The sequence below is a fragment of the Labeo rohita genome, chromosome 10 (genome assembly GCF_022985175.1).
Source record: "Labeo rohita strain BAU-BD-2019 chromosome 10, IGBB_LRoh.1.0, whole genome shotgun sequence".
NCBI classification, from domain to species: Eukaryota; Metazoa; Chordata; class Actinopteri; order Cypriniformes; family Cyprinidae; genus Labeo; species Labeo rohita.
Window position 1 is genome coordinate 20,658,363 of NC_066878.1, and position 27,695 is coordinate 20,686,057.

Sequence of the window (27,695 nt, forward strand, 5' to 3'; positions counted from 1 at the left end):
AGTTTGCATCATGATTCCTAAACTGACAACAACTCAAAATGTTAGGGCTTAAAGAAAGTCTAGAGTTTACTAGTTATTCTGAAACTGATGGTAATTACAAGTGCATATAAATGCTATCATTCCGATTTCAGTGTAGTATTGTACACAGGCGACCAGAGTTTTAGTTTGGCTCTGTTCCTAGCCCATTACCCTTAGCCTGAAAAAGCCTATAAAAATAATAGAATCTATGCCATTAAATATTTAAGCGCAAGGGAAATTTTCATTTTGACCAATAAAGAATCTTACTTTAAACTTTAATTTTATTTTACGTTTGCAAATGTTTCCTTTTCACAATACAGAGCATTTTGTTCCCCTGTACACTGCTATAAAAGGTCACAGGAACAGCACACAAACATACAAAATAGTTTTAACAAACTTCTTTTTTTTTTTTAAATACATTTTCATCTACCCTGGTACAGTGCCCAACCATAGCAAAATTGTCTCAGTCAAATGTATACAATCTTATTTACAGAGGAACATTTCATCAAAGTGCTTGAGGAATCCTGATTATGTTTTCCAGAGAGGGAGATATATACAGTGTTTTACAAATGTTGTAACAGCACTTTTCCTTATAGAGCTTTTTTTAACCCCAGAAAGACACACAAAGCTTCATAATAATGCCTCTCTGGGAAACAATGTCCATTAGGAAAACAGAAAGAAAGAAACTTACATCTTAAACACATGGCCATCTAAAATATGCATTTTCATTTAAATATGTCAGGCATCCACACACACTACTGGCCATCTAATCTGCATTCTGGGTCTCCAGCTATGCCATCATCCTTCTAAGTAGGAATTAAGGCTGTTGATTCATTTTGGGGCCGTTATGGTGTACGTTAAGGTAAAAACCCCAGGCCCTGGAGCGCACTCGGTGTGAGCAGGGTGCAAATACTTTCTCGTACCACAAATGACATCCTCTTAGTGGAGAAAACTTGGAAATGCACTTCAGAAGGCAGCTGGTTGTGAAACCGTTGAAACGGCAGCAGTTGCCATTGGTGCCAAGTGGCTAGTAAATAAACTGGAGCATTGTGTGGGCTTGGGTTATGACAAGTCGTCTTCTGTGTTTACCATTGAAATCTGTAGGGAAAAAAAACAAGAAAATGAGGGAAAAACTAAGCATTTAGTGAAATTAAACCAGTGTCTGGCATAAAATATAAAAACAACCATTTTCCACAACCAAGTAATCAGAACTAATTGCCACTCTTTACTTTTGGCATTATGGCATAGCAGAGAGGATTTATTTTTAATCCATATTTCTAAAGTTCATAAAAATGAGGTAGATGACAAATCTATGGTTTCATTAATCTGAAACCACAGATAATGATTATGCATTACTCACAGCAGGGTACGTGTGGCCTACAGAAGCACTGTGTCTGCTGATATCAATATTGAGGTCTTCCTCTGTGGTCTTCAGATATACTGGATTATCGAAGTTCATGCTCTTCTTATTTTTGATCTGCCAGTTGCGCCACATTAAGTAGCCACCCGCAGCGGCCATGGCCAATAATACTGTAGGCAAAGAACAATGACCTGAATAACGCCATAACAACTTGACTGTAGGGACATGCAAATCCAAAAAATGTCCTGACAAATGCATTCTTCTTTGTAGTGTGACACGTTTCAGTATTTTTAAGACAAGAAACTTGCTAATTGGTTGCTGGTGGTGTTATCAAGAGGGATACTTTCATTCTACAGACCATTTGATTGGACAAAATAGGTGTAGTGTAAGATTAATACAACTTAATTTGTAAACTTTTAGAGTCAACTTTTAGAATGACACTCACATATAGATGACTTGGAAGCTAAAATACATTGAATAATAGACTCAAAATGTTTTTTGAGGAAAACATTTCTGCATTTTTCTTAAATACTTTTTCATCTCAAATGCTCGTCTTGCCTTTCTCTCCTTGAACTCTGTGTATTCTGGTTCAAGACAGTTATGGTATGTCGAAAAACAATCGTATTTTCTCCCTCAACTTTCAAAATCATCCTACATCGCTGCAGAAGTTCCGACCCAGCCTATGCAAAGTGAACATGCAAAGATCATCAAACACCCTTAACAAAAAAGGTAAAAAGCAATATAGAGCAATTTTGAAGTTGAGGGAGAACATGAGATGGGAGTTTTTTTTTTTTAACATACCCTAACTGTCATGAACGGGAACAAAAACAGTCCAGGCAGAGTAAGACAAGACAATGACAAGGATTGTTTATAACCGCATTTAAACTGCATTTTGGAAGTTCAAAATCGGGGCACCATATCAGTCCATTATATGGAGGAAAATGCTGAAATGTTTTCCTCAAAAAATAATTACTTTATGACTGAAGAAAGAAAGACATGAACATTGTGGATGACAAGGGGGTGAGTACATTATCTGTAAATTGTTGTACTGGAAGTGGACTTCTCCCTTAAATTGAAGTATTAGTTCAGTTCCAGAAAAGAAATTTCCTGGTAATTTACTCACCCCTATGTCATCTGAGATATTCATGTCTTCCTTCAGTTGAAAAGAAATTAAGGTTTTTGAGGAAAACATTCCAGGATTCTTCATATAGTTGGAGTTTCAATGTAGATTCAAAGGGCTCTACACGATCCAAGCTGAGGAATAAGGATTTATCTAAACGACAGGTCATTTTCTACAAAAAAATAAAAACGCATGACTTAAAGCATTATGAAGTCGGAAAGTTAGAAGTGTCACATGCAATTAGTTCTTAGTTCTTTGGTTCAAAAAGGTAGGGTGAAAAACTTTATCTCATTTCTCTTCCAACTTCAGAATCGTCTGATATCGTTGCTTTACCTTTTTTGTAAAGGCCGTTTGACTTTTTGGAAGTTCGCTTTGGTCCGCCTACATCATGCAGGACCTTTCCAAAGTGACCACATAATGCGCGAGATGCGCGTTTAAAAAGTATATGCTTTTTTTTCCCAAGAAAATGACAGATCGTTTCGCTAGATAAGACCCTTATTTCTCAGCTGGGATCGTGTAGAGCCCTTTGAAGCTACACTGAAACTGCAATTTGGACCTTCAACACGTTGATCGCCACTGAAGTTCACTATATGGACAAAAATCCTTGAATGTTCTCCTCAAAAACCTTTATTTATGACTGAAGACAGACAGACATGAACATCTTGGATGAAATGAGGGCGAGTAAATAAATCAGGAAATTTTTATTCTGGAAGTGAACTAATCCTTTTAACACAGACGTGTAGCTCATAAATAATACAACTGTTTCTTAAACATATTACAAGAGTAGAAACAATGTACTTACACACAGGTAGAATAGCCCAGGCAGCAGCAGACCCTTTGGCTGATGAATTTACTTCATGTATGGAAGTGCTTATGTTTCCTTCTAATAGTTAAAGAAAAGAAAAGAAAAGAAAGATGTTAAAAGAATTAAATGTAAAAGACTACAAAACACAAACCATATCAAGAGTCAGCCAAGCGAGATAAAATTTGAGTAATGGTGTAAATGACATTTGCATATGAGGGTGTAAGCAGACAAGCAGCAGCAAAAGGATGAGTGGAACTTTATAAATAAACAGACAAACACTTTACAGCCACTATTTCCAGTCATCTTATTTAGAATGGGATGGTTATTCTATTCTAAATGCAGTGTTAAAGACTACAGTTACTACAGTTTTAATTCCAGAATTAGAATCAAGTATATGGGAGGCAACTAGCCTTACCAGCCCGAACCGGTTCAGAGGCAACCTTCGGTATTGCAGATGCTTCAAAACAAAATTATGTTTATGAGTAGAAGCCATTTTTCCATTTTCTACATTAACATTTTCTTCATTGCATGCTACAAATAATCCAACGAAAGTCGATAATATAGTCGAAAGGCAGAACAACCTAGACCTACTCAGCAGTTATCTAAAGTTTAAGCAGAAATAAAGCAGTAGACCTTAGTTGCAACCAAGCAGAAATTCAAGAAATTTCACAAATATTTATATACCCCACAATATGTGCTCATATTAGCAGGGATTATTTCCCAAAATCTCACAATACTGATTTTATTAACAGGTCACTCAAACCCATTAGCCTACCTCGGCACAAGCTTTTAAGGAAATGTTAACATGTGCCATTTCTAGACAGATAGACTTCAGCTATCATTATGGTGGGAAGCAAATCAAAGGCATTGATCTCCATGCACATGCAGTTAACATCCTAGTAACTGCTTTACCTTTAGGGTGACTGGGTTGAGTGGTCACCCTCCCTACATCCTGAGGGGTGGCAGAAGGTGCCTCTGTCATAAGAGAGCAATACAGAGCCGTAGCAATAAAATGGCTAATTCTTAGATTTACGGTAAACTGCACGACTTGTTTTTAGCACTGCAGTCAGAACACTGACCAAAGATGACCAACAATGATGGATCATGAATGACAAAAAAAAGACAATGTATGGTACACACATAAAAAATAAAAATAACAGTGCAAATGATAGCTTGACCAGCAATATATAATTTTGTTACAAAGTGATGGTTACGTGCCTGGTCTGCAGCGCAGGCCGTCTGAGGTGAGTGTTTGGCCCTGCGGGCACACGCAGGTGAATTTAGGGGAATGTTTGTTAACTTGTGGAGCTGGCAGGCACATGAAGGAACAGCCTCCATTCTCCACTTTCTCGTTACACCAGTTGGTCCCTGTTTTGAGAAACAACAATACCTAGTTATTGCCAACATCTTATAAGACACTTTCAGAACAAATCAGAGATTAGGCAGTAGCTGCTGAGTCACAGAATCGGCAAAACATGTTGTTGCTGCTGTTCTAGATAAATTTAGGACACACCAGACAGCTGAATTAGCTCATGGTACACAATGATGTCTTGGGGTTCATTGAGGTTGCTGGCCAGCAGTGTTACATCAGATCCTGTGAACTTGTTTGCGCCGTAGATGGCCTCATTCTCACCATCTGTCCAGAACACTCGATCCTGGGATGTGGTAAAACAGCGAGATATATGAGAAAAACTGTGTTAAATCAGAACACCAGAAGCTACCATATAGCATAATTTGAACTACTATGGATCCATCGCAGTTGCCAGTTGTACTTGATCTAGTTAATGTACCTCAAAAACAGTAAGAGCAAAAGGGTGGGCCAGGTAGTCTGGTGACTGCAGCACCTTCCGGCGGTTGTCTCCGTTCAAGTCTACACTACAAAGCATGTGCAGCTTTGAATCCACCCAGTAGAGTCTGCCCTTGATCAGATCTAAAAGACAAGAATAACAGTCAGGGGATAATTCATGATTCTGGGTGGTTGCTAGGTGGTTACACAATGCCCAAGTCAATCGATCCCACTCCTAAATCTTCTGGAGGGCCACAGCTCTTCAGAGGCCCTGTCCCAAATTGCATCCCTAAACCCTCGGTCTTCCTCGGAATCCACACTTTCATGACATAATGCAGCTTTGACTGTTGGGTAGAAGTCTGCTGTGAAGCTCGCCTCAGTGTGTGCTCAGCAGAAGTGTGCTTTAAAGGGCACATAGCAGCCAAAAAAGGGGCGTTCGCGAACACCCTTTTGCAAAGCTAAAATGATGAATGGAACACCCTATGGCAGTGGTGCCCAAACTCAGTCCCGGAGGGCTGGTGTCCTGCAGAGTTTAGCTTCAACCCCAATTAGACACACCTGAACCTAATCAAGCTCTTACTAGGCATACTAGAAACTTCCTGACATGTGTGTTGAGGCAAGTTGGATCTAAACTCTGCAGGACATCGGCCCTTCAGGACTGAGTTTGGGCACCCCTGCCCTACGGCCTAATGGATTTAATGGATACGTCCACATAAGGGCCGTTTTGAGTCTGCAAGAGCGCAAGTGTACATTAAGTGTGCCATTTGAGACAGGGCCAGAGTTTAACCCAATTAAAAACGCCTAAACAAGCTAAGCACAGCCTCCAGAATTACCTGGATATTCTGCCAGGTGACAGCCAGGTGTGCTGTTGCAGGGTCGCATCTAAACTCTGCAGCTCTGTGAACCCTAAAACGGGTGGGGAACGCCTCGAGGGCTGGTGTCCCTGCAGAGCTTAGCTCCAACCCTAATCAAACACACCTGAACAAGCTAATCAAGGTCTTCAGAATACAGGTTGGTATTTTTTTTTTCAGGGTTGGAGCTAAACTCTGCAGGGACACCTGCCCTCCAGGATCAAGGTTCCCCACCCCTGCCCTAGAAAGTGAATTTGACACTTCTCTAGAATATCCTTTCAATTTTTCACCTGTCATCTACCTAGCAGAAATTGTCCAAATGTCCAAACTGATGTCCAAATGTCCAAACCGAAGTCCAAATGCTTCCACAGACTCCAAGCCCATAGATCGGGGATCCTCAAATCTCAAGACTTTCCTGGAGAGTTTAGCTCTAACCATAATCAAACACACCTGAGCATTCTAATCAGTGTCTTCCGGATAATTAGAAAAATCACGATCAAGGTTGGAGCTAAACTCAGAGCACGGGCCCTCCAGGGCATGATTTAAGGCCCTGCCATAGATGTTTAACTCCACTCCTGGAAGGGCCAGAGTCCCGCAGAATTCAGTTACAAAATTGCTTATACTACAGGCAGGTGTTGAAGCAGAGTTTGAACTAAACTCTCCAGGACTGTAGACCTTCATGAGCAGAGTTTGACACACCCTGCCCTAACCCCAAGTATGCACAATAGCAATCGAATTAGAAATGCCACTAACTTCTCAAAGAGCAGGATGATACCCTTATTCCAGAGGTAGTCAACTCTGCTCTTGGAGGTTTACCATCCTGCAGAGTTTAGCTCCAACCCCAAACAAAACACACCTGAACCTGCTAATCAAGGTGTTTGGGATTACTTAAACATACATGGTATGCGTGTTAGAACTGAAATCTGCAGAAAGGCATATCCCCTCCAGGAGCAGGGTTGCCTTCTCCTGCCTTATTGGTTAGAGTATTATCAAATTAAATAAGTGAAATATACTAAGCTTTACACACCAAGAGTGATTCCATTGGGCCACTGAATGTCTGTCTCAACTAGGACTTGTCTGTCAATCCCGTTCATACCAGACTTCTCAATCTTAGCAGGCTCACCCCAGTCTGACCAGTACAGGAATCTGTAATTGAAGGACAAGGATGCAATTATCTGAACTTTATATTAGCTCAAATTAGAAGAACCTTTCTGAAAATCTGAACTTTTAGAAAGCACTGGAAATGTTTTGATGAGACCCATTTTAATCAAATTACCCTGATAGAGGATCCACAGCTATAGAGGCTGGTTCCTTCAGGCCACTGCTAAAGAGCACCTTCCTCTTGGTCCCATTGAAGTTGGCCACTGCTATACTCTTACTGCCCAGGTCTGACCAGTAGATGTTTTTGTAAATCCAGTCCACTGCAATGCCAACAGGCATCTGAACGTTGTCAATCACTTTAGTATGACTTGCCTCTTTATCCAATACTGTGCTGTGGTGGGGAAAAGAAAAACAAATCACTAAGCAAATATGGATTTCTAAGTCATTGGAGGACAACAGCTTTGCTAACATTTATGCATATTACAATGTTTAAGTCACCTTCAGGCCAAGACACACAGTCAGCACTTACCTAAAAATTGCCTTCTGCCCCAGGTCAGCCCAGAATATTGTCTGCTGAACAAAGTCAGCATCTACAGCTACTGTGTTCCGCAGCTGCTCCACAATCTGAGTATATTCACGGCGCTCCAGCCCTAGTTTACGGATGTCTCTTCGATTGGTGAAAATAAGACAGGGCTCTTTACCTAGAAAATGTAAAAAGAGGGTACCATAAATGCTGGAGATCAAAGTTACTGAAAGTCTTTGGTCTTTTTTAAACATGTAGCATCACAGACTCTGCATGTTTGAATCACCACAAGTGTGCATGGAATTTTTCAATAAGTCAGTGGTTTCCTTACTTGTTTGGATGGGAAACCCAATGTTTAAAAGAAACCACAATTTGTAGAAAATAAGCCAAGCTAAAAAGTTTGAATTCCAAGTGAATTACACAACTTGACAAGCTCTTACCTACAGCCTTGCACACTCCAGTGGTGGGGTCCATCTGGTAGCCATTGTGGCACTCACATTTGTATCCTCCTTTAAGATTTATACATATTTGACTGCATATACCAGGGTTGAGGCACTCATTGACATCTGTGGAGAAACAATCCTAGTCTTAGTTCCCATTGAAGAATAGTCAACAAAAATCAATTTTCAGGACCCACGATAATCAATACTGAAGTCATTTTTCTGACTACATTTGAGCAGAACGTGTGGCTATTCATACCACCGCAGGTCTTGCGATCGATGAGCTGGAGTCCTGGAGTGCAGTCACACTCGTAGCCAATCGTCAGGTCGCGGCAGATGTGCGAGCAACCTCCGTTATTCAGCAGGCATTCGTTCATATCTAAAACAGATGGTGGATGGCTGCGTTACACACTTGGAATATCAATGTGGCACATTCACAAGAGATGCACGGAAATGACATGCTCAGATTTACACGGATCAATAATTCAGAGGGGTTCCATATGATGAATGCCCTGCAGGGTGATACTCTATGTCCTTGGATGAGGTTTGAAAACATTGAGCGTGCTGCTCAGTATTGACTCCATGGTGAACAAATATGTCACAACACTCGTTATGTTTTATGGCTTGGGTGCCGGATATTCCTGAGCCCATGTCAACTAGTCGTGGATTACAACTTTATGTACAAATTCCTGTCCTCTGTCCACAAACTGTGTATTAACAGGTCATTTTTGCATGGTATACAGTGTTGCTGCAGACTGTTTTTAATGTCAGCGGGTTGAAATGACCCCAATAATGTGATATTTGGCCCCTGGAATGCGAATTTTACTAGGGTTTGTGTATTTTACTCCCTTGAATGGCGGACCCCCTCAGAAGGCGAGTGGGGTTATTTTGGGCTAGTTTCGAGTAGTAATTGGGCAGGTTTTGTTGTGAAAACCTGGCAATCCTGATGATATCCCATAATAACCACATGTGGGGGAAAAAAGTTGTTTTTCAGGCCCAGATAGGGTTGCCAAATTCAGAAAAGGAAAATAAGGGATGCTTTAAAATATGTGTACTGTACAACATAGTCCCATGTCTGCAGTTAAGTATATGTAGAAAAGGTTGTAATTTATTGTGACTGCAGAAGTGGTGTAGTAATTAAGGAGGTGATTTTACTCTGAAATTACAAATATTCATAGATTTGGCATAAAATTTGAAAACATACTGAACTGCTTCATAATAAAGCATTTTTTAAACAACTGCACTTAAAAATGTAAATGTAAAATAAAATAACTAGTCCTATGTTATTGCAGCAATATGGCCTATGAACAAATGAAAATGCAAATTTTTCAGTTAAAGAGAACTTGAGTTATTCTGGGCTGCTTTTTCAGCTTTAATAACGAGGTCCAAATTTAAGAACATGGAACAAGTCAACATTTTAAAAATGTGTTTTTTTTTTCTTCTCCATTTAATAACATTAAGTCACAGTAGTCAAAGATGTTTTCAATTTTCAATTGAGGATTTCTTCTTCATATGGTCTGCTTATCTTACAACATATATCTGCGAGTACAGGACTTTCAATATTGAATGCTTCTTTGATGCCTTAATACGGGAACAGAAACTAAAGCATTGTCAAAATAGTGTTAAAAATCACAATTTTGCAGAATGTACCCACCAGCTGGTCATCAGACTGCTGATGCTGCACAGCATGGTGGAAGTAATTTCCGTAAAGCAAATTTAGTGGTTTACAAGCCCAACTTTGGACCAACAAATGCAACCTTCCAATAGAATGTGCCATATACCCATATCACTTAAGACAATATCACTATAGGGTCTAAAATACAATAGTTCTGATGATTTCTGCTTCAGAGGCCTTTTCAAAATTGATTTAAACAGAGCGCAAGTGACATTACGTCTGCAGCCAAACACAAAAATGGATCAAACTGAGATTAGATCTTAATTTTAAAAGGTTAATTCACCCAAAAATTAAAACAAATTAAACCTGTTTGTAATTTCCCTTTTGTTGTCCCACAGAAGAATTTCATTCCAAACCTATATGACTATAAAAATGAATTTTTGGGTGAACCATAAATGTAACCCCCAAAAATATAACTTTTTTTCCCCACTTGATTCACATTGTGTTATATTAAAAGGGTCTTTTAAAGAACTCTCAAGTGTGAAAACATCCTAAATGTGTTGAGTAATCGTTTTTAAGAGCCAAACTGATCCTGCAACAGATGCATTAACAGTGGGGAGGAATTCCAGTACAGCATCTCTCATATCCGTCCAACACCGGTCCGTTCACACCCCTAACATCTGGAACCATTTAAGTAGCATTTAGGTTAAAACACACAGCTTGAAACTATTTACTCAATTCACTGAAACTTTCAGACTCAACAACCCTGTCTAACAGACTACTGTTACTTTGTGAACTAATTATACTGCAGGTTCTCCCTCTTGATGCACACATGATGCTGTAGTCTGCATGAGGCTGAGGTTATTTTACAGAATTGTGATTGTGTATCGAACTGTTTATTTGCATAATGAACTGTGATTTTTTCTATTTTGTATTCATTTAATCATCTTGAAGCAGCCTTTAGATCGCAGTAACAACTCAAAAGAACTGATAATGCAATCGAGTTATGCAGAATAAAAAAAAAAAAAAAAAAAACTAAGCTTGTATTTATACTTTATACTTGAGTCATAATTGACTTTAGACTTTATAATTTGCCAATTCTGATGTTGGGAATTATGCGTCTAATAACAGTGAAACTCTAAAAACAGTAATTATGTAATTCTGTTAGCTGACACCAGCACAGCAATTACACACTTCTAAAAATAACCCAAATTAAAATCTTTTTGATGCATACAAGATCTTTTGCTTAAAGCTTTGTGTGCACTGATTTTTATATAGAAAACACAAGGCAGAAAATCTCAATAGCCTTTAGTAATGAAAAGAACAGCGAAACACATGTACTTACTGCACTCTTTGATGGGTTCATCACTCCAGTCAGGACAGTCACGGACCTTATTACACACTTTACTCATCTCAATACACTCTCCACTCCGACACTTAAACTGATCAGGACCGTTACATTGTGTTACTGAGCAAAGAGACAAGGAGAGCATCAGTTACAGTTCATGAAATTAACTAAACACAAATGTATGATGTGAAAAAACCTGCTAAATGACATATTGTTATATAGCTAATACTAATTCAATATTTGGTGCAGTGTTAGCTTTACGTTTTATGCTGGAGAATAAAAAGACGTTACATGGGCCATTCTACGGCATTGGTCCAAACTGCTGTCCCACAACCAAAAAAACACATTTAAAAAGCATTTAAGTATTCATAATTTAGATGTTTACTAAGATCCTTTTATTATTTATTGAAACCCACAATAATATTTAAAATATCAGTAAGCTTATTATATATATAAAAATCAGCATTTAGTGGGTACTTGTAATTGGGAGGTGGCTGTCCCGAACCCTAACCTCTAAATTTCATATATGAAAATGATATTGAAATATTTTTTTGCATTTTATTCCTTTGTTGTTTTTAAAAATATCTTTTTGATTTAAAAAAAAAAAAAAAAAAAAAAAAAAAAAAAAAAAAGTATTTAATATTTTTTGTAAATTATGAAACTTTATGTAACACTTAACACTAATGCGACACTTCGTGTCCGGCATTTTTACGTCACTACTGAAACAGTGCATGTTTTAGTCCTTTAGCGGTGACTGATTTTACCCCTACATTTATGATCAGGAAATATTCAAGTGTCCCTCTTTCATAGCTACAAGGTGCGAGTACATAGGCCCCAACATTTTGAGGTAAATGTGTTCAAAAGTCTGAAAGAACTGTGTAACTTTAAAGAATGTCACTACCGAACACCATTTTTCTATAATTAAGCACACTTTTTTGGGAGATATTCCTTAACATTTAGTTTTTATATGTTTACAACTGTTCAGAATGTGCTAGCTAACCATGTGCTGATTAGCATCTTTGAGCTAGGTTTAAAAGTATCTAAAGTTGTCACTACTGAAGCAGTCACGACCCAAAAATTTGGTGTAGTTTTAGTATTGATATCTCCGTTTTTTGGGGGTATTATCCTGTAAAACCATCACTCCCGAAATAGTCACACTTGAAACGACTGGTGGAGTTTCGGTATTGACATGTTCGTTTTTTGGGGTATTATCCCATAAAATCGTTACTACCGAAATAGTCACGCCAAAAACGATTGGTTTAGTTTCGGTATTGACATCTTCGTTTTTTTGGGTATTATCCCATAAAATCCTTCTTATTAAATTATATATTTATGTGTTTCGATCGTGACAAATTTGTAGTGAAAGTAGTGACACTACTTTCTGAAAATACAATATGAGAATTAACTGCACACATACAAAATTTGTGGAAAAAGACGTCAATCTTCATCACAATCTTCCATATTACTGGCCTGTTAACAGTAATACTAACTTTCTTGGATTTAAAGGATATTTGTTGCTTTTCCAGGTATATATTCTAAGAAAATGATTTCCAGTTTAACAGACTCACAGTTTTTGCAGTTGACTTCATCTGTGCCGTCTGCACAATCTCGGAATCCGTTGCACTGTCGGCTGCCATGGATACAGCTGCCGTCATCACATTTGAACTGGTCAGGCCTGCAGGTACGGGCAGCTGGAAATCACATGGGTAAACAGAGACCCGTTAGTTATCCAAAAACCAGAGACCAAAACAGGTGCTGTTTCCATGACACACAATGTATTTGTGTAATGTATTCACAATATAGCATAAGAGAGGCTAAATACGCAGAAAACAAAGTCTTGTTTCAAAGACAGTATATTTCAGCCACATGTTCAACAAAACAAAAACAAAAGGTTATGTTTCTAAGGCACACAATATAAATCAAGCCATGCATTTTGGAAAAAACAAAAAAAAACAAAAAAAAAAAAACACACCCCAACAAGGAACTTACAGCAGTTTTTCTCGTCACTGCCATCCTTGCAGTCTGGATCCCCGTCACAGCGCCACTTCCTGTGTATGCATTCCCCAGAGCCGCATTGCATCTCGCTGGGTGAACACTTAGCTGGCGGTGTGGGGTTGCGGCCGCAACGCTCTGGCGACTCGTCCGATTGGTCCTGGCAGTCCACGTCATCATCGCACAGCCAGCTCCTAGGAATGCAGGTATTATTCCCACAAGGGACTTCACTCGGGCCGCAGGAGGAAGGAGCACAGTCCTGTTCATCGCTGCCGTCCCCGCAGTCATCCTCACCGTTGCAGACGAAATTACGAGACACGCAGCGGCCACTGGCACATGTGAACTCCAGAGGGGCACATGTGATGTTTCCTAAGTGAAGTGGCACAGGAAAAAGGGGCCATCAAAAAAAAAATAAAAATAAACAAATGTTTCAGGTTCCCAGAATACTATTGTGGACTAACAATTTAATCCAAATAATTTCAAGGAGATCTCTAAACATTTCTAGAAAATATACGCTACCAGTCAACAGTTTGCAAAAGCCTCAATTTACCTCAATTACAGTCTACTTGTCTTATTGTCTGAACCAGTGTTGTTATTAACTAAAGCTTAATAAAACAAAATAATAATAATAATAATAATAATAATAATTATTATTATTATTATTATTATTATTATTATTATTTCAATTACCTGTCAGTAACTGAAATTAAAAAAATAATAATTTCAAATACTGACAGGCATTTTAAGTTTTAACCGATTCAGATAATAAGACAAGTACATAGCTGTTGAGGTAAAATGAGGCCTACTTCAATTTAGCTTCTTGAAATAAATTAGATGAAAACGTAAACTTGACTTGATAAACTTAAATGTAAAAGCTAAAGAGATCTATATGAAAAAACTAAATGACTACAATGTCAACTAAAGTTAAAATGAAAACTAGAGAATATAATATTCAACACATTAATTAAAAATAAAAATCTAAACATATAAAAGCTAATTAAAAGTAATAATAAATATTTTAAGATTGCAAATATTGTTTCAAAAACAAAAAAAAAAAAAAAAACAAAAAATATAAAATAATATATATATATATATATATATATATATATATATATATATATATATATATATATATATATATATATATATATTTATTTATTTAGATATATATATTTATTTATTTATATATATATATATATATATATATATATATATATATATATATATATATATATATATATATATATATATATATATATATATATATATAATTTATTAAATTACGCATACTTGTGTATATTTTGTTTATTTTTATTTTATTTCTTCAATAAAACACTTCCTAAAAGTGGTATTAGAACAAATAATATGTATTAGAATAAATAATAGATATTAGAATGAATGAATGAATAAATAAATAAATAAAATCAATTATGTCTATTTTATGCATACCTTATTTAATCTACACTACCAGTCAAAAGTTTTTGAACAGTAAGATTTCTAATGTTTTTTTTTTTTTTTTTTTTTTTTAAGACATCTCTTCTGCTCACCAAGACTGGATTTATTTGATCCAAAATACAGCAAAAACAGTAAATGTAAAAAAAAATTAGATTTTTACTATTTAAAATAACTGTTTTCTATTTGAATATATTTTAAAATGCAATTTATTCCTGTGATCAAAGCTGAATTTTAAGTATCATTACTCCAGTCACATGATCCTTCAGAAATCATTCTGAATTGCTGCTCAAATAACATTATTAGGTTAAAAACAGCCAGGTATAATTTATTTTCAGGTTTCTTTGATGAATAGAAAGTTCATAAGAACAGCATTTATCTGAAATAGAAATCTTTTGTAACATTATTAATGTCTTCATCACTTTTAATCAATTTAAAGCATCCTTGCTAAATAAAAGTATTAATTTCTATAATTAATATTAAAAATAAATGACTCAATGGTATAGTGTATAATGTTTCACAAGCTTTTTATATCAGATAAATGCATCTATGGATCTTTCTATTCATCAAAAAAATCCTGAAAAAAAGTGCTCAATTGTTTTAAATATTGATAATAATAAAACTTGTTTCTTGGACAGCAAATCAGCATACTAGAATGATTTCTAAAGGATCATGTGACACTGATGCTGAAAATTCAGCTTTGATCACAAGAATAAATTACATTTTAAAATATATTCAAATAGAAAGCAGTTATTTTAAATAGTAAAAAATATTTTCACAATATTACTGCTTTGCTGTATTTTGGCTCAAATAATTTTTTTATAAATTATAAATTATATATATATATATATATATATATATATACACATATATACATATATATATATACATATATATATATATATATATATATATATATATATATATATATATATATATATATATATATATATATTTTTTTTTTTTTTTTTTTTTTTTTTTTTGACAATTATAAGAAATGTTTTAAATTATAGTAAAATCACTTTCAGATGTGTGTGTCTTGGCATATATACTTGGGGGAAACAAGAGTATATGACTCTTTTGTCCACGACAAGAACACAGACATATTTGATTGAACTGACCTATGCTAGCCTAATTCAAACAGAGCTTAAAAGAAATAAAAGAAAAATTTAAAATATTCCTTCTTCTAAAGACTTTCACTTTGGCTCTCAATGACACATTTTCAATTATTGCCTTTACATGCAATAGAAGCAGCAGATAGGGCAAGCAAAGCGGAAAGCTGGAATTGATCGTAAGAGGCGGTTCAGCCGGTGTTATGTCTAGTGACTCACCGCAATTAATCTCGTCCTCCCCATTGTCGCAGTCTTTCTCACCGTCGCACTTCCAGAAGACCGGTATGCACTGCGTGGAGCCGACGCCGCAGCTGAACTCGTTCGCTCGGCAAGTCCTCGTGTCTGAGAGAAAAGCACAACTTCATTCACCTTAACCATCATATTTCACAACTGTGAACCAAAGCATGCTTAGGCCAGAGCTCCCAGAATGAGCTTTCACATGTCATATTTGGCAAAATAATCCATTCTAAGCGCCTGCCAGGCTTAGCATAAACAAACATAGCTTTACAGCATGAAGCATGGGTGTAAACCTTCACATGGAAATAACCTTTAGACTGGTGTGAACAATTAGGTTGAAACATTCACCCCTTTGGCAACCCTCCAAGACCTGCGATGGTTAAAAGGCTCATAAACGCAACGGGAAACTTAATATCAAAGGAGGAATGGTGCTATAGGCCTGTTGCGTAATCCATGAAACCTTTGATATTTTACACTTCATGTACAAACGTAACAACCTCCACATAAACCACTCTGCGTGACCAAATCAACAAACGAAACCGGTGTCTAGATGGAAATATCAAGCTTGAAGTAAAAATCACTTGTGCGTTTATAGCCACCCGTGTGCGAACGCTCACGAACACACACACACATTGTTGATCCCTTTCCATTTTCTGCTGACTAACTTTCCAACAGCTGGTCAAACAAGACTTGATATAGTGAGCTGCCATGCATAGCTGCACGTACACTGATACTGCACTGGACTATAGAATGTACAGCCACTGTACTTTAATAAAGCAACAGATCAGATGTTAACTGCCTCAAACCCTTCAACTTTAATCTTGCGAAGGACATTTAAAAGATGACATCCTGTGCTTTTATAATGAGTGTCATGAAAAAACTAACACACAGGGGTGTATCTAAATATAACCCACAGTTGAGATAAAAGACTTGCACTCGAGTTAAAAATAAACAGGAAATTGTATGGTCAAGCCTTGAAGGTAACTTGGGATTTACAACCCACTCAGTTCATGCAGCGAACACAAAGCCACAGTAAAGGAGTTACTTCTCAAATGCGTGTTAAAGGTGAAATCGGACTCACGGCACATTTCGATGCTTTCGTCCGAGCCATCCTCGCAGTCCGGCTCTCCATCGCACTGCCATCTCTTGGGAATGCACTGGCCACTGCGGCAGACGAAGTCCACCTCGGCACAGGTCTTCCTCACTGAAACGGTCGAGAAAAGGGAACGTTACAAAAGCGATGCTTGAGATGACATTAGCATAGGCTCAAGGGGATTGAAAAACAAGCAATGCACACTCGAAAGTGTTTGAAATGCTTGCCAATGAACCTTGGGTATCTAAGCAGAGATTTAGAAATGCTATTTAGGAGTCTGAAATGCAAATCTTAGATTTTGGCACACAGTTTGACCACTTAAGCAGCAATATGCAATGCAATTTGGAACTACTTCAGGAATTATTTAGATTCAGGGTCAGTGCTGCTTGAAAGAGTTGTTCAGAAAACTGTGTCACTGACTCAGTGCTGCAGTATAACTTTCTTGCATGATATATATAGACACATTTGAGTTCAGAAGTTTACATAAACCTTGCAGAATCTGCAAAATGTTAATTATTTTACCAAAATAAGATGGATCATACACAATGCATGTTATTTTTTATTTAATACTGACCAGAATAAGATATTTCACATCGAAGACGTTTACATATACATTCACATGAGAAAATAATAGTTGAATTTATAAAAAAAGACTCAAAAGTTTCCATACGCTTGATTAACACCATGTTGAATGATCCACAGCTGTGTTTTTGGTTTAGTGATAGTGGTTCATGAGCCCTTTGTTTGTCCTGAACAGTTAAACTGCTGCTGTTCTTCAGAAAAATCCTTCAGGTCCCACAAATTCTTTGGTTTTCAGCATTTTTGTGTATTTGAACCCTTTCTAAGAATGACTGTGTGATTTTAAAATGCATCTTTTTACACTGAGGACAACTGAGGGACTCATATGCAACTATTACAGAAGGATCAAACACTCACTGATGCTCCAGAAGGAAACACGATGCATTAAGAGCCGGAGGGTGAAAACTTTTGAACAAAATGAGGATCTGTACATTTTTCTCATTTTGCCTAAATATCATATTTTCCTTCATTTAGTACTGCCCTTCAGAAGCTACAGAAGATACTTACATGTTTCCTAGAAGACAAAATCAGTTACATTTACTTGAATCTTAAGATTCCAAAAGTTTTCACCCCCCAGCTCTTAGTGCATCATGTTTCCTTAATGCATCAGTGAGTGTTTTGAACCAAAATCAAAGTCATTGTTGGAAAGAGTTCAATTACACAAACATGCTGAAAAACCAAAGAATTTGTGGGACCTGAAGGATTTTTCTGAAGAACAGCAGGCAGTTCAACTGTTTAGGACAAACAAGGGACTTGTGAACAACAGTCACTTTAAAAAAAAAAAAAAAAAAACATCTGTGGATCATGCAGGTAACAACCATTATTAAGAATAAAATGTATGTAAACTTTTGAACAGGGCCATTTTTTATAAATTCAACAATTATTTTATCTTGTGGATTATATGTAAACATTTATGTAAATATCTTATTCAGTACTAAATAAAAAAATAACATGCATTTTGTATGGTCCCTCTTATTTGGGTAAAATAATTAAGATTTTGCAGATTCTGCAAGGTGTGTGTAAACTTTTTACCTGAACTGTATTAATATTTTCAACATTATTTAGATATTTTGTATCTTGATCAAATAAACGCTGCCTTTACGAACCTTGATATATACACACACACACACACACACACACATTTCAGGATAGAGACTCCTTACAGCCCATTTAATTTTGCTCATATCTCTATAAAAAAAAGCAATAACCTGTCTGCATCTCTGCTGAGTCCTCCTGTCACCCATCAACATTTCAAAGCATTTTAATGGGGTCTACAAAAACCAGTATTGCTTTACAGGCCTGCCCATTTTTTGCTTAATTCAGCACTGGATATTGATTTAAAAGAACACACTTGTATCCTAGAGAGGCGCTTTAAGACGGGGGCTCTCTGAGCCCTACAGTATGAAGTAAAGAGCCGCTCCCTCCCGTCTTAGACACATTCACAGTCTCTTCATGTCCACTCACAGCACAAGTGCATACTCGGAGCAGGAGGCCTCCTGCGGACTGAATGGCAATAGGAGACGGAGCAGTGCAAACTGACAGGGCCGGCATTCTCAACACAGAGCCGAGTGTTTACTGCCACTGCTGGGATACAGTAAAGTGCTACTGGACGATTTCTGAAATGGAGACGAAGCACATTGTTTTTGGCTTTATTTATGTCCAGCGTCAATGCCTGCTGCAGTTGCATTGCTTACATGTTTTCCAGGTTAAAGGTTTGCGCTATGACATTTACCCATAGAGAAGAAATAAGGTGATATTAACCTAAAAATCTTTTTTCAATCAATTTGCTACTCAAAAACACACCTTATTACCAGTGATCTTTCAGAGCATTTTTACTGATTAATATTTGTGTAAAAGTGATACATTAGCATTCATTAAATTGATAAAACGTGATAATATGATTTGATTAATAATACTAAAAAATATCAAATCAGCATATTAAAATGATTTCTAAAGGATCATGTGACACTAAAAACTAGAGTAATGATGCTGAAAATTCAGCTTTGCATCACAGGAATAAATTTTAAATTTATTCAGAAGGAAAAATTTTTTAAATTGTAAAAAGATTTAATAGTTTTTACTGTATTTTCATTAAATAAATGTGGCCTTGAGCATAAGAGTTAAATGCATAATTTATGCAAAATATTGTAAATAATTTATCACATTATCAAGTTATATAATACGTTGACACTGCAATGACAATAAAACATTACACAAAAATATAAAAAATATATTTACTGTATATTTTCAAGTCAAATAGGTTGCAAAGTGCAAACTCCCATTTTCTTTTGCAGTTTGAAACAGTATATTATATATGGGGGAAAAACATAAGTATATAGTCACTGTCAATGACCTCAAGATACGCAAAAGAGATGATGCCACTGTCTGAAACTTAATCGCTGGTGTTGCTGTTAGAAAAATAGTGATTAAAATACTAATTTAGTTCATATTTCAAAACCTTTTTTTTGTTCTGTCAATTATTTTATTCTATATTTATAAGGAGGCACTGGCTTCTCATTGGAAACGCCCCTGAGTAAAAGGTGAAGAGCCCTAAATGGGAACACTTGGATCCAAAAAAAAGACTCTCGCTCATCATATCTGTGCCGGCCCCCATCTGTAATTTCTCTCACATCAGTGACCCAGTTAGCAGACAGATGAGCGTTATAGATCACTCAGGTGGGAAGATCTTTACATATAAAAGCCACTAGTATTCAGTCATACTATGAAGGAGTTTCAAACAAGCAACCTTATCAATATTTTAATTTTGCTGTGTTTCGTCCAAATGCATACCAATTAGTTTCTGCCTCCATTATGACAGATTGCCCAAGAGTTACATCAGCTCTAGAGATCAGGACTAGTTTAACTGTGGATCAGGGAAAAATCACACACTGGCTGGTAGGTGTGGTTATTCTGGCGAACGTCAAGACAAACACGCCCACACATCAGAACAATGACGGATGTTGTGCCGTAGAGCTGATGTAATTCTCAGATGACTCGTTTCGAGCTCTAACACACACACCAATGCACACAGACTCACCGCAAGACGTCTCGTCGCTCCCGTCCGAGCAGTCCAGGTCGCCGTCGCACTGCCACACAGACGGGATACACCGGCCGTTCCCACACTGGAACTGAGACTGCTCACATTCTGTTCGGGATCCTGTGAGGCAGAAAGAGGCGGTGTCAACGGCTTCAGCTTGATAAAGTTAGTCCTGTAATGACGATGTGCAAAACCGGACAAATTTCCCCCAATACTGAGTTCAGATTGAGCTGTAAATGCCATGTAGCTGACTGGAACTACAGGATGCCAAGTTGCCATTCCTGAAGTTGAACTTCCTGATAATTTACACACCCTCATGTTATCCAAGATGTTCATGTCTTTCTTCAGTCGAAAAGAAATTAAGGTTTTCTGTAAGATGAATTAATAAATGTTCACATTTCACATCTTACTCCCGATTTCTCGCAACATGTAGACAGAAGAGCTTTCAATCAATAAATGGGGAAAAAAAATAAATAACTGGTGTTACTTATTTAAAAAGTAACTCTAAAAAAATAACTATGAAAAAAGTAATCTATGTAACTCATGTAATGTGTTACCCCCAACAGTGGCTCTACACAATCCCAGCCGAGGAATGAGGGCCTTATCTAGTGAACGATTGATCATTTTGATTAAAATTTGTAATTAATTACATTATGTGTCCATTAATTAATCTAATTAATAGTAAAATAAATCTGACTGAAAACACCCACAAAAGATTATCTTGGGGTTAAATGAGAAAGTGTCAAGTAGACATTACAAATTGTAGCTTTAGAAAGAAACATTTTATTTGATTCGACTAAATTTATTACACAAAAACATTTAGGCTGCAACGGCCTAACATAAACTATGAAACCTAAAAGATGATAATCTGAGAAACATCTCAGTATTTTTTGTTCATATAAAGAAAGTCACTGGTAACCAAAACAGCTTTGTTAACAACAGTCTTCAAAATACTTTCTTTTATGTTCCACAAAAGAAAGGTTTGAAATTACATGAGGGTGAGTAAATGATGACAATTTCTTTACGAAATGATACTCTAAACAAAAAATTAAATCTGCCAGCAGAGAGTCACTCATTTGATTCAATTCATTCAAACAGCTGATTTATTCAGGAATGAAGTAAATTGCGCTCTTTATGAACAAGTCTTTGAATCATTGATTCACATGATTCATTCAAAAAGCAGATTCATTCAGAATCTAAACACCTCTGTGTTGCTCGGAGACGCACAACAATTCTGCTATGGCTTCTAGGGATGTCACAATTCTCAATATATTATTGAAGCATTCGGTACAACATCCACGGTTCAATACGCGCTTGTGAATTGCGTTTTTCGGTTTGCATTTAAATAACTTCCTTGTTTTATTCCTCTCGGAATTTGCTGTGTGCCCGCGATTTCACGTGCTAAAATGAGGAAACGCTTCCCCGCTTATATTTGAAAAAGGAACACACACAAAGCATCTTCCATTCTAATGACATGCAATGGTAAGCCTTTCTAAACCTGTTGTCCAGCAAAAGAGTTATAAAAACAAAAACAGTATAATTTGTTTTTAATTCACAACATCAGTCGAGTGTTTGAAATAACTTCCTTTTGTGATCTGATGTGGATTCTTATCACAGAATGAGGTGGACAATAAATTCTATACTCATATTCTATGCATGTCGATTAGCAGTGGCTTATGAAAATACCCAAGATGGCTTGAAGAACACAGACAAACCATATATTACTGCAGACGAGTGTTTATTGTCCTTACATTTCATCATTCAAAAGTTTAACGTTATATCTTGTTTTTATTCAGTTACAACAGCGATAGTGATGCCTTTATCCATATTAGAGAAGCTGGAACGGAACGTCATCAGTGATGCTTCTTTGACGCATATGTGGATTTTCTGCACAAGGGCGCCCTCTGGCGTCCAGTATGAATAAAATCCATTCTACTTTGTGTAGAAATCGAAAAAATAATACCTCTCTCAAAAGTAAAATTAAGCAGGCATGTACTAAACCACACTTCTTCCAGCGTACAGAGGTTTAGGGGAGTATTTTGTTAATCTGTTACAAAAAAAAACCCACACTGAAATGGTTAAAAACCGAGGTACATATTGAACCATGGACTAACTGTATTGTTGCATCCCTAATGGCTTCAGAAGTAATATGTTCTCTGCAAAATTAAGTAATAATATAGTGTTTAAAATGCAACACAATATCAACTTATTTACTGAACTGATGTATAAAATCACATTTAAGCTTGTGATAGATCGGGACAAAATTAGCACTCATGTCATTTTGCTCTTGCTGCCCGTGTGATATTGTGTGATATGTGATACACACATACAGGGGCATTTTTTGCACCAATATCTTGAATTTTAGGGCATAACTGCAGTTATGGAGTTGTTGTCCTGCATCATATTTGCCAACAGTCAACTGTATGAAATATAAGATGATGTACAGGTCTGGGGACGGAGCAAGGGAATTAACTACGTTAAAATATTTTAATCGCATTAACTAACTTAATGCGTTAAACTGACAGCCATAAAAAAATAAAAAATAAAAAAGGTACTTTTTAAAATCACAAATGCTCATCTTGCACTAGCTCGAGATCACGCATTACATTATCATGCTGAAAAAGTCACGCATGACTTATTCAGAAGTACCAATTACAAAGTGAACGTGCAAAGAAAGCCAAACCCCCTTTTCAGAAAAAAAAAAAAAAAAAAAAAAAGTCAATTTAAAGTTGGAGGAGAAAATGAGTTGGAGTGTTTTCTACACTAACATTTGAACCGCACGTGACTTTTCCAACGTGATTACGTAATGTGTGCATCGCAGAGCTAGTGCAAGGTGAGCAATTGTGGCTAGAAAGTATAGTTTTTAGATTTAAAAAAAAAAAATTACTGATCGTTTGGCTAGATAAGACCCGTTATTATGTACAGTCCTTTGAAGCTGCATTGAAACTGCAATTTAGATCTTCAACCCACTGGCCACCACTGAAGCCCACTATATGGAGAAAAATCCTGGAACGTTTTCCTCAAAAAGCTTAATTTGTCTAGACTCTACTGTTGTCATCTCTGTAACTTAGTCTTTGCCATGTCAGCATCTAAAACAATCTTCATGACAAAGACTAAGTTACAGAGATGACAACAAAACAGTTTTGAAACAAACTTTACTACTGAAATTCTGCTCACTGCTGTTGGTGTAGAAGTTCTCAGTAATTAATCTGTGAACAGACCAACACTACCCTTGACAAGCAAAATATTTTAAAACGTCTCTGATAAGATGACCTAGCTGCTAATGTTTCTAAAATAATCTGACTGGAGAGTACACTGTTTGATTAGAGATCCAAGCACCAACAGCAGATACAACGACCTCTGTGGAAGACCTGACTAAATGCCATCAAAAGGGTACAGTATGAACGGTATGAAACAGGTTAACAGGTTAACTGCAAATTAGATAAAAATAGTCTTTGGCAAGACTAGTGGTCTTCAAATTCAGTGTATATTAGATCCAGAATGAGTCATTTCAAATTTACATCTGCCATTACTGGCCAAAACACCACAAACAACAATACAACCTGCAAATCTCTGAATAACACGAACTACATTTCTTCTGGACGAGAGCCAGTCCTGCCAGACCTTTGAAACAATGCGGTCACTTCATTCATGGGCACCAGCTTCCCCCATATGACATGTGACATTAGCCAAAGTCAACCGCTCACATCCCGCCTGACGTTCAGTATAATCAGAACAGTCCAAGATCAGTCCCAGTCTGGACAGGAACAATATCAATGCTTATTAAATCTCTACCACTCCATCAACCTACTCAAAATGACAAAATGGCATGGTAGATGCATCTAAACTAGCTGTGCTCTTTAATATGTGAGTCTTACAGTTTCAGATTACAGTTATCAGACTGTGCACATGTAAGACAGCTGTTCTGGACTGTGACTGTTTGAGAATCTTCTCACAGCTGCATAACTTCAATGGTTGCATGCTAGATTGTGATACAATCTCCCTTTTACATGATTAATCCAACAAGGAAAGTCCACATATTTTATATCATATAACCAAAAGGCAATGACATAGCAACAACAACCAAGTACTTTTTTGGACTAAAAGCATATTTAACCAGCTTATAGCGGTGTTAAACTATAAAACTGCATTTTTTACAGATAGCATGCTGTTTATACCAAGCAAACAAAGCATCTGGCAAATAAGAAGCAGCTTCTAAACTGATGAGTGCATTGCACAAACCATTTTGCATTTAAAAGTAATTTTAATGTTTACAAAATCTGTAAAATCTGACAATCTGTAAACACTCCTTCAAGAAAACATCAGTTCTCAGATTCGCTTTTAAGATGTGAAGACCACTTGCAACATTTCAGCCTAACAGGAGGGACTGAGCTTTGCAGCTTGCCAAAGGCCCAGAAGCCTAATTTTCATATCCGTGCAAGTAAAACATTTATCACAAAAGCTCTGATTCATCAGAATATCTAATCTTCGCTTCATCACAGACAGATGCTGAGAATGCAAGGGGCCTTGAGAGCATTTGGAGCAGCCTGACCTTAAATCTCAAAACAAAACCCTTCCTCACATCAGCACTACATACTCCCTTGAGAAATCAACCGCGTGAGGAAAATATCAAGTAGTATTTCTTTCAGATAAACCCATTTATCTTTTCCAATCACCAGAATGCTACTAATTGTCTAAACTGTCATTTAGCAAACGTTTTTCATGTATCTACAGTGCCTCTCGTTATAAGGTCAGTCCCTGTTGGAGAAACCTGAGGCCAAGTACTTTGCTCAAGGGCACAATGGAGGCAGATAAGCTCTGCTGGGGTCTAAACCAACAACCTTTCGGTTACCAACACACATCTTTAACTTAACCACCCCAATCTTCTTGTACTTGCAGTTGAAGCCTAGATTACGGAAATTACAAAAACTAAAATTAGTCACCTGCACAGATATGCAGGGTAATTTCCGAAAAGTCTGATTTTCAAATAATGAATCATATGAGACTTCTTTTTACTGAATCAAAAAACAGTGCAATCAGCATAGTCAGATTTCTCATTAGAAAACAATTTCACATGGATTTGTACGATGATTCAAACAATACAATGTCCACCATATCTAAAGTGGGAAGTAAAAAGATCATAAAAAGATTCACAAATTCATACAAATTGGACAATATGCCGAAACAAAAAACGGTTACAAATTTCCACGAGACAATGTAGTGCGGCCAGATTCCTGAATTAATAAATCTTATAAAATGATTATTTTTAGTCAATTAAAAACCAGTGGAAGTCGTTACTGCTTTATAGTCTTAGTCTCACTTACAGAACTATACGTTACTTGACTCAAAATGAAAGAACAGTTGTACAAGGGGTAAGAAACTGATGACCTTACTGAATAGTTGTACATATAACAGTATTAAGCACAATATGAGTTGTGTGTTAAATATTCTGTTTCATAAATGAATATAGCTAGAAAGCATTCTGAATTGCATTTACATTAGTTGAAAGCTGAGATGTGACCCTGGACCACAAAACCAGTCATAAGTAGCATGGGTATATTTGCAGCAATAGCCAACAATACACTGTATGGGTCAAAATGATCAATTTTTATTTTATACCAAAAATTATTAGGATATTAAGTAAAGATCATGTTCCACAAAGACATTTTGTAAATTTCCTACTGTAAATATATCAAAACTTCATTTTTGATTAGTAATATGCATTGCTAAGAACTTCATTCGGACAACTTTAAAGGCAATTTTCTCTGTATTTTTGCACCCTCAGATTCCAAATTCGGCCAAATATTATGCTAACAAACCATGCATAAATAGAGAGCTTATTTATTCAGCTTTCAGATGATGTATAAATCGCAATTTAAAAAAAAAAAAAATGGTTTTGTGGTCCATGGTCACAAATGATCTAAAAGAATCGCTGAGCTAATTCAGAAACGGGAATCGTTCAGAGGAATCAGAATCGTTCAATTCTTCACGATTCCCGTGCTTAATGTTTGCACAGGAGTAGTAATTAACACACATACACACAAAAAGAGCTCAGAACGCGTCCTATGTGAACGCCCCCTTACGTTGCGCTCCGTCTAGCTGATGTTGAACGCCAGAACGCGTCTTAATAACGCACTGCTTAGACGTTAGATTGTGTATATCATATATATAAAATCATATATTAGAACATATCAGCTGTTAAAAGTAGAATACACCACGGAGCTAATAAACAGGCCAAGCGGACCGCTGCTAGAATACAGGTTGACTTTCGCGTTTCACACGCGCTCCAACCGGAGTCACCTGTTTAATTACCGCAACCAAACACGCCTCGTTTCTTTCCCGAGCGAAGCGGCGTGCGCAAGGGTTGAGATTTCAAACCAGCCTTTTAAATGAATAACACAAAGGCTCTGTTATAAACTAACAGGCCTATATGCATAAATAAGTGATCAAACATTAAGCAGGCGTTGGCGCATATGTGTTGAGCAACGCTTTCAGGACGCATGATTCTACTTAAATTAAAAAGAGGAAATCATATATTTTCTCGGAAATAATACCATCAGTAATGTTTAATGTAGGTTGAATTGCTTACAGCCATTTGCAACGGCCTATAGACTACATTTAGATATGTCAAACGTGCGATCAATGAGCCGTCCTATGCAATCAAACACATTTTCCTCTGAAAGATCCAAACTAAGACATTTTCCGCTGTAGATTTAAGTAAGATTGATAGCTTGGAGGTCAGTTTATCACGCGTAATTTAAATCTCTTCTGAGAATTAGATTGCAACACTGTAACCACAGACGTTCTGAGAACGCGGCATTGTTCTATATGATCTTCCCATGGCAACCATTGTTACCATCCTCGTTCTAAAGACTCACCGCGCGAAAATCCACACAGCTGAAGACATACTGGCAGAATGAGAAGCCCCAGAATAGACGTGACCATTTCGCGCTAGAGCTGAACGCTGTGCTGTCTGTCTGTCTTGTCTGTGGCCTCGTCCCTGATATTGTAGCACAGCCGATATGTCTTCGTGGGACAAACAGAAAGCAGCGTGATCCACGGGCTTTTATCTCATTTAGGCAGCTCCCCGGTCAGTCTCTCCACACAAGCGAAGCGGTCACGGAACCGCAATCCATGTCCTAATTTAATGATAGCGTGAACCTGCAGCGAATAACCGCGCCACTGCCGAGCACAGGCGTGTTTTTTCTCCTTCAACATGTCATTTA

The 27,695-nt window shown here is 36.9% G+C and overlaps 1 protein-coding gene across 3 annotated transcripts; it reads right to left on the reverse strand.

The window, feature by feature from the left end:
• Window positions 1-285: 285 nt before the first annotated feature.
• vldlr (very low density lipoprotein receptor) lies at window positions 286-27,695 on the reverse strand. Of its 3 annotated transcripts, XM_051121932.1 has the most exons (20): window positions 27,348-27,695; window positions 20,470-20,589; window positions 16,842-16,964; window positions 15,743-15,865; window positions 12,957-13,328; window positions 12,536-12,658; window positions 10,965-11,087; window positions 8,264-8,383; window positions 8,005-8,130; window positions 7,571-7,742; window positions 7,217-7,432; window positions 6,968-7,086; window positions 5,094-5,233; window positions 4,817-4,958; window positions 4,522-4,671; window positions 4,216-4,278; window positions 3,719-3,760; window positions 3,301-3,381; window positions 1,379-1,548; window positions 286-1,116 (listed from the first exon to the last, which is right to left on the reverse strand). In XM_051121932.1, exons 1-20 carry the CDS (start codon window positions 27,412-27,414, stop codon window positions 1,081-1,083), a joined length of 2,628 nt encoding a protein of 875 aa, XP_050977889.1. In that variant the 5' UTR covers window positions 27,415-27,695; the 3' UTR covers window positions 286-1,080. The 3 variants fall into 3 exon arrangements, with proteins under 3 accessions (XP_050977889.1, XP_050977890.1, XP_050977891.1); XM_051121933.1 differs by lacking the exon at window positions 3,719-3,760; XM_051121934.1 differs by lacking the exons at window positions 3,719-3,760; window positions 4,216-4,278.

What these genes read in the sequence shown, in the direction of transcription:
- vldlr (XM_051121932.1), bottom strand. Translation starts at nt 27,414, where the DNA reads ATGGTCACGTCTATTCTGGGGCTTCTCATTCTGCCAGTATGTCTTCAG. An exon ending in GCTGTGGATCCTCTATCAGG is followed by an intron (nt 7,087 to 7,216) that starts GTAATTTGATTA and finishes CTTCAATTACAG; the next exon opens with ATTCCTGTACTGGTCAGACT. An exon ending in TTGCTCTTACTGTTTTTGAG is followed by an intron (nt 4,959 to 5,093) that starts GTACATTAACTA and finishes ACCACATCCCAG; the next exon opens with GATCGAGTGTTCTGGACAGA.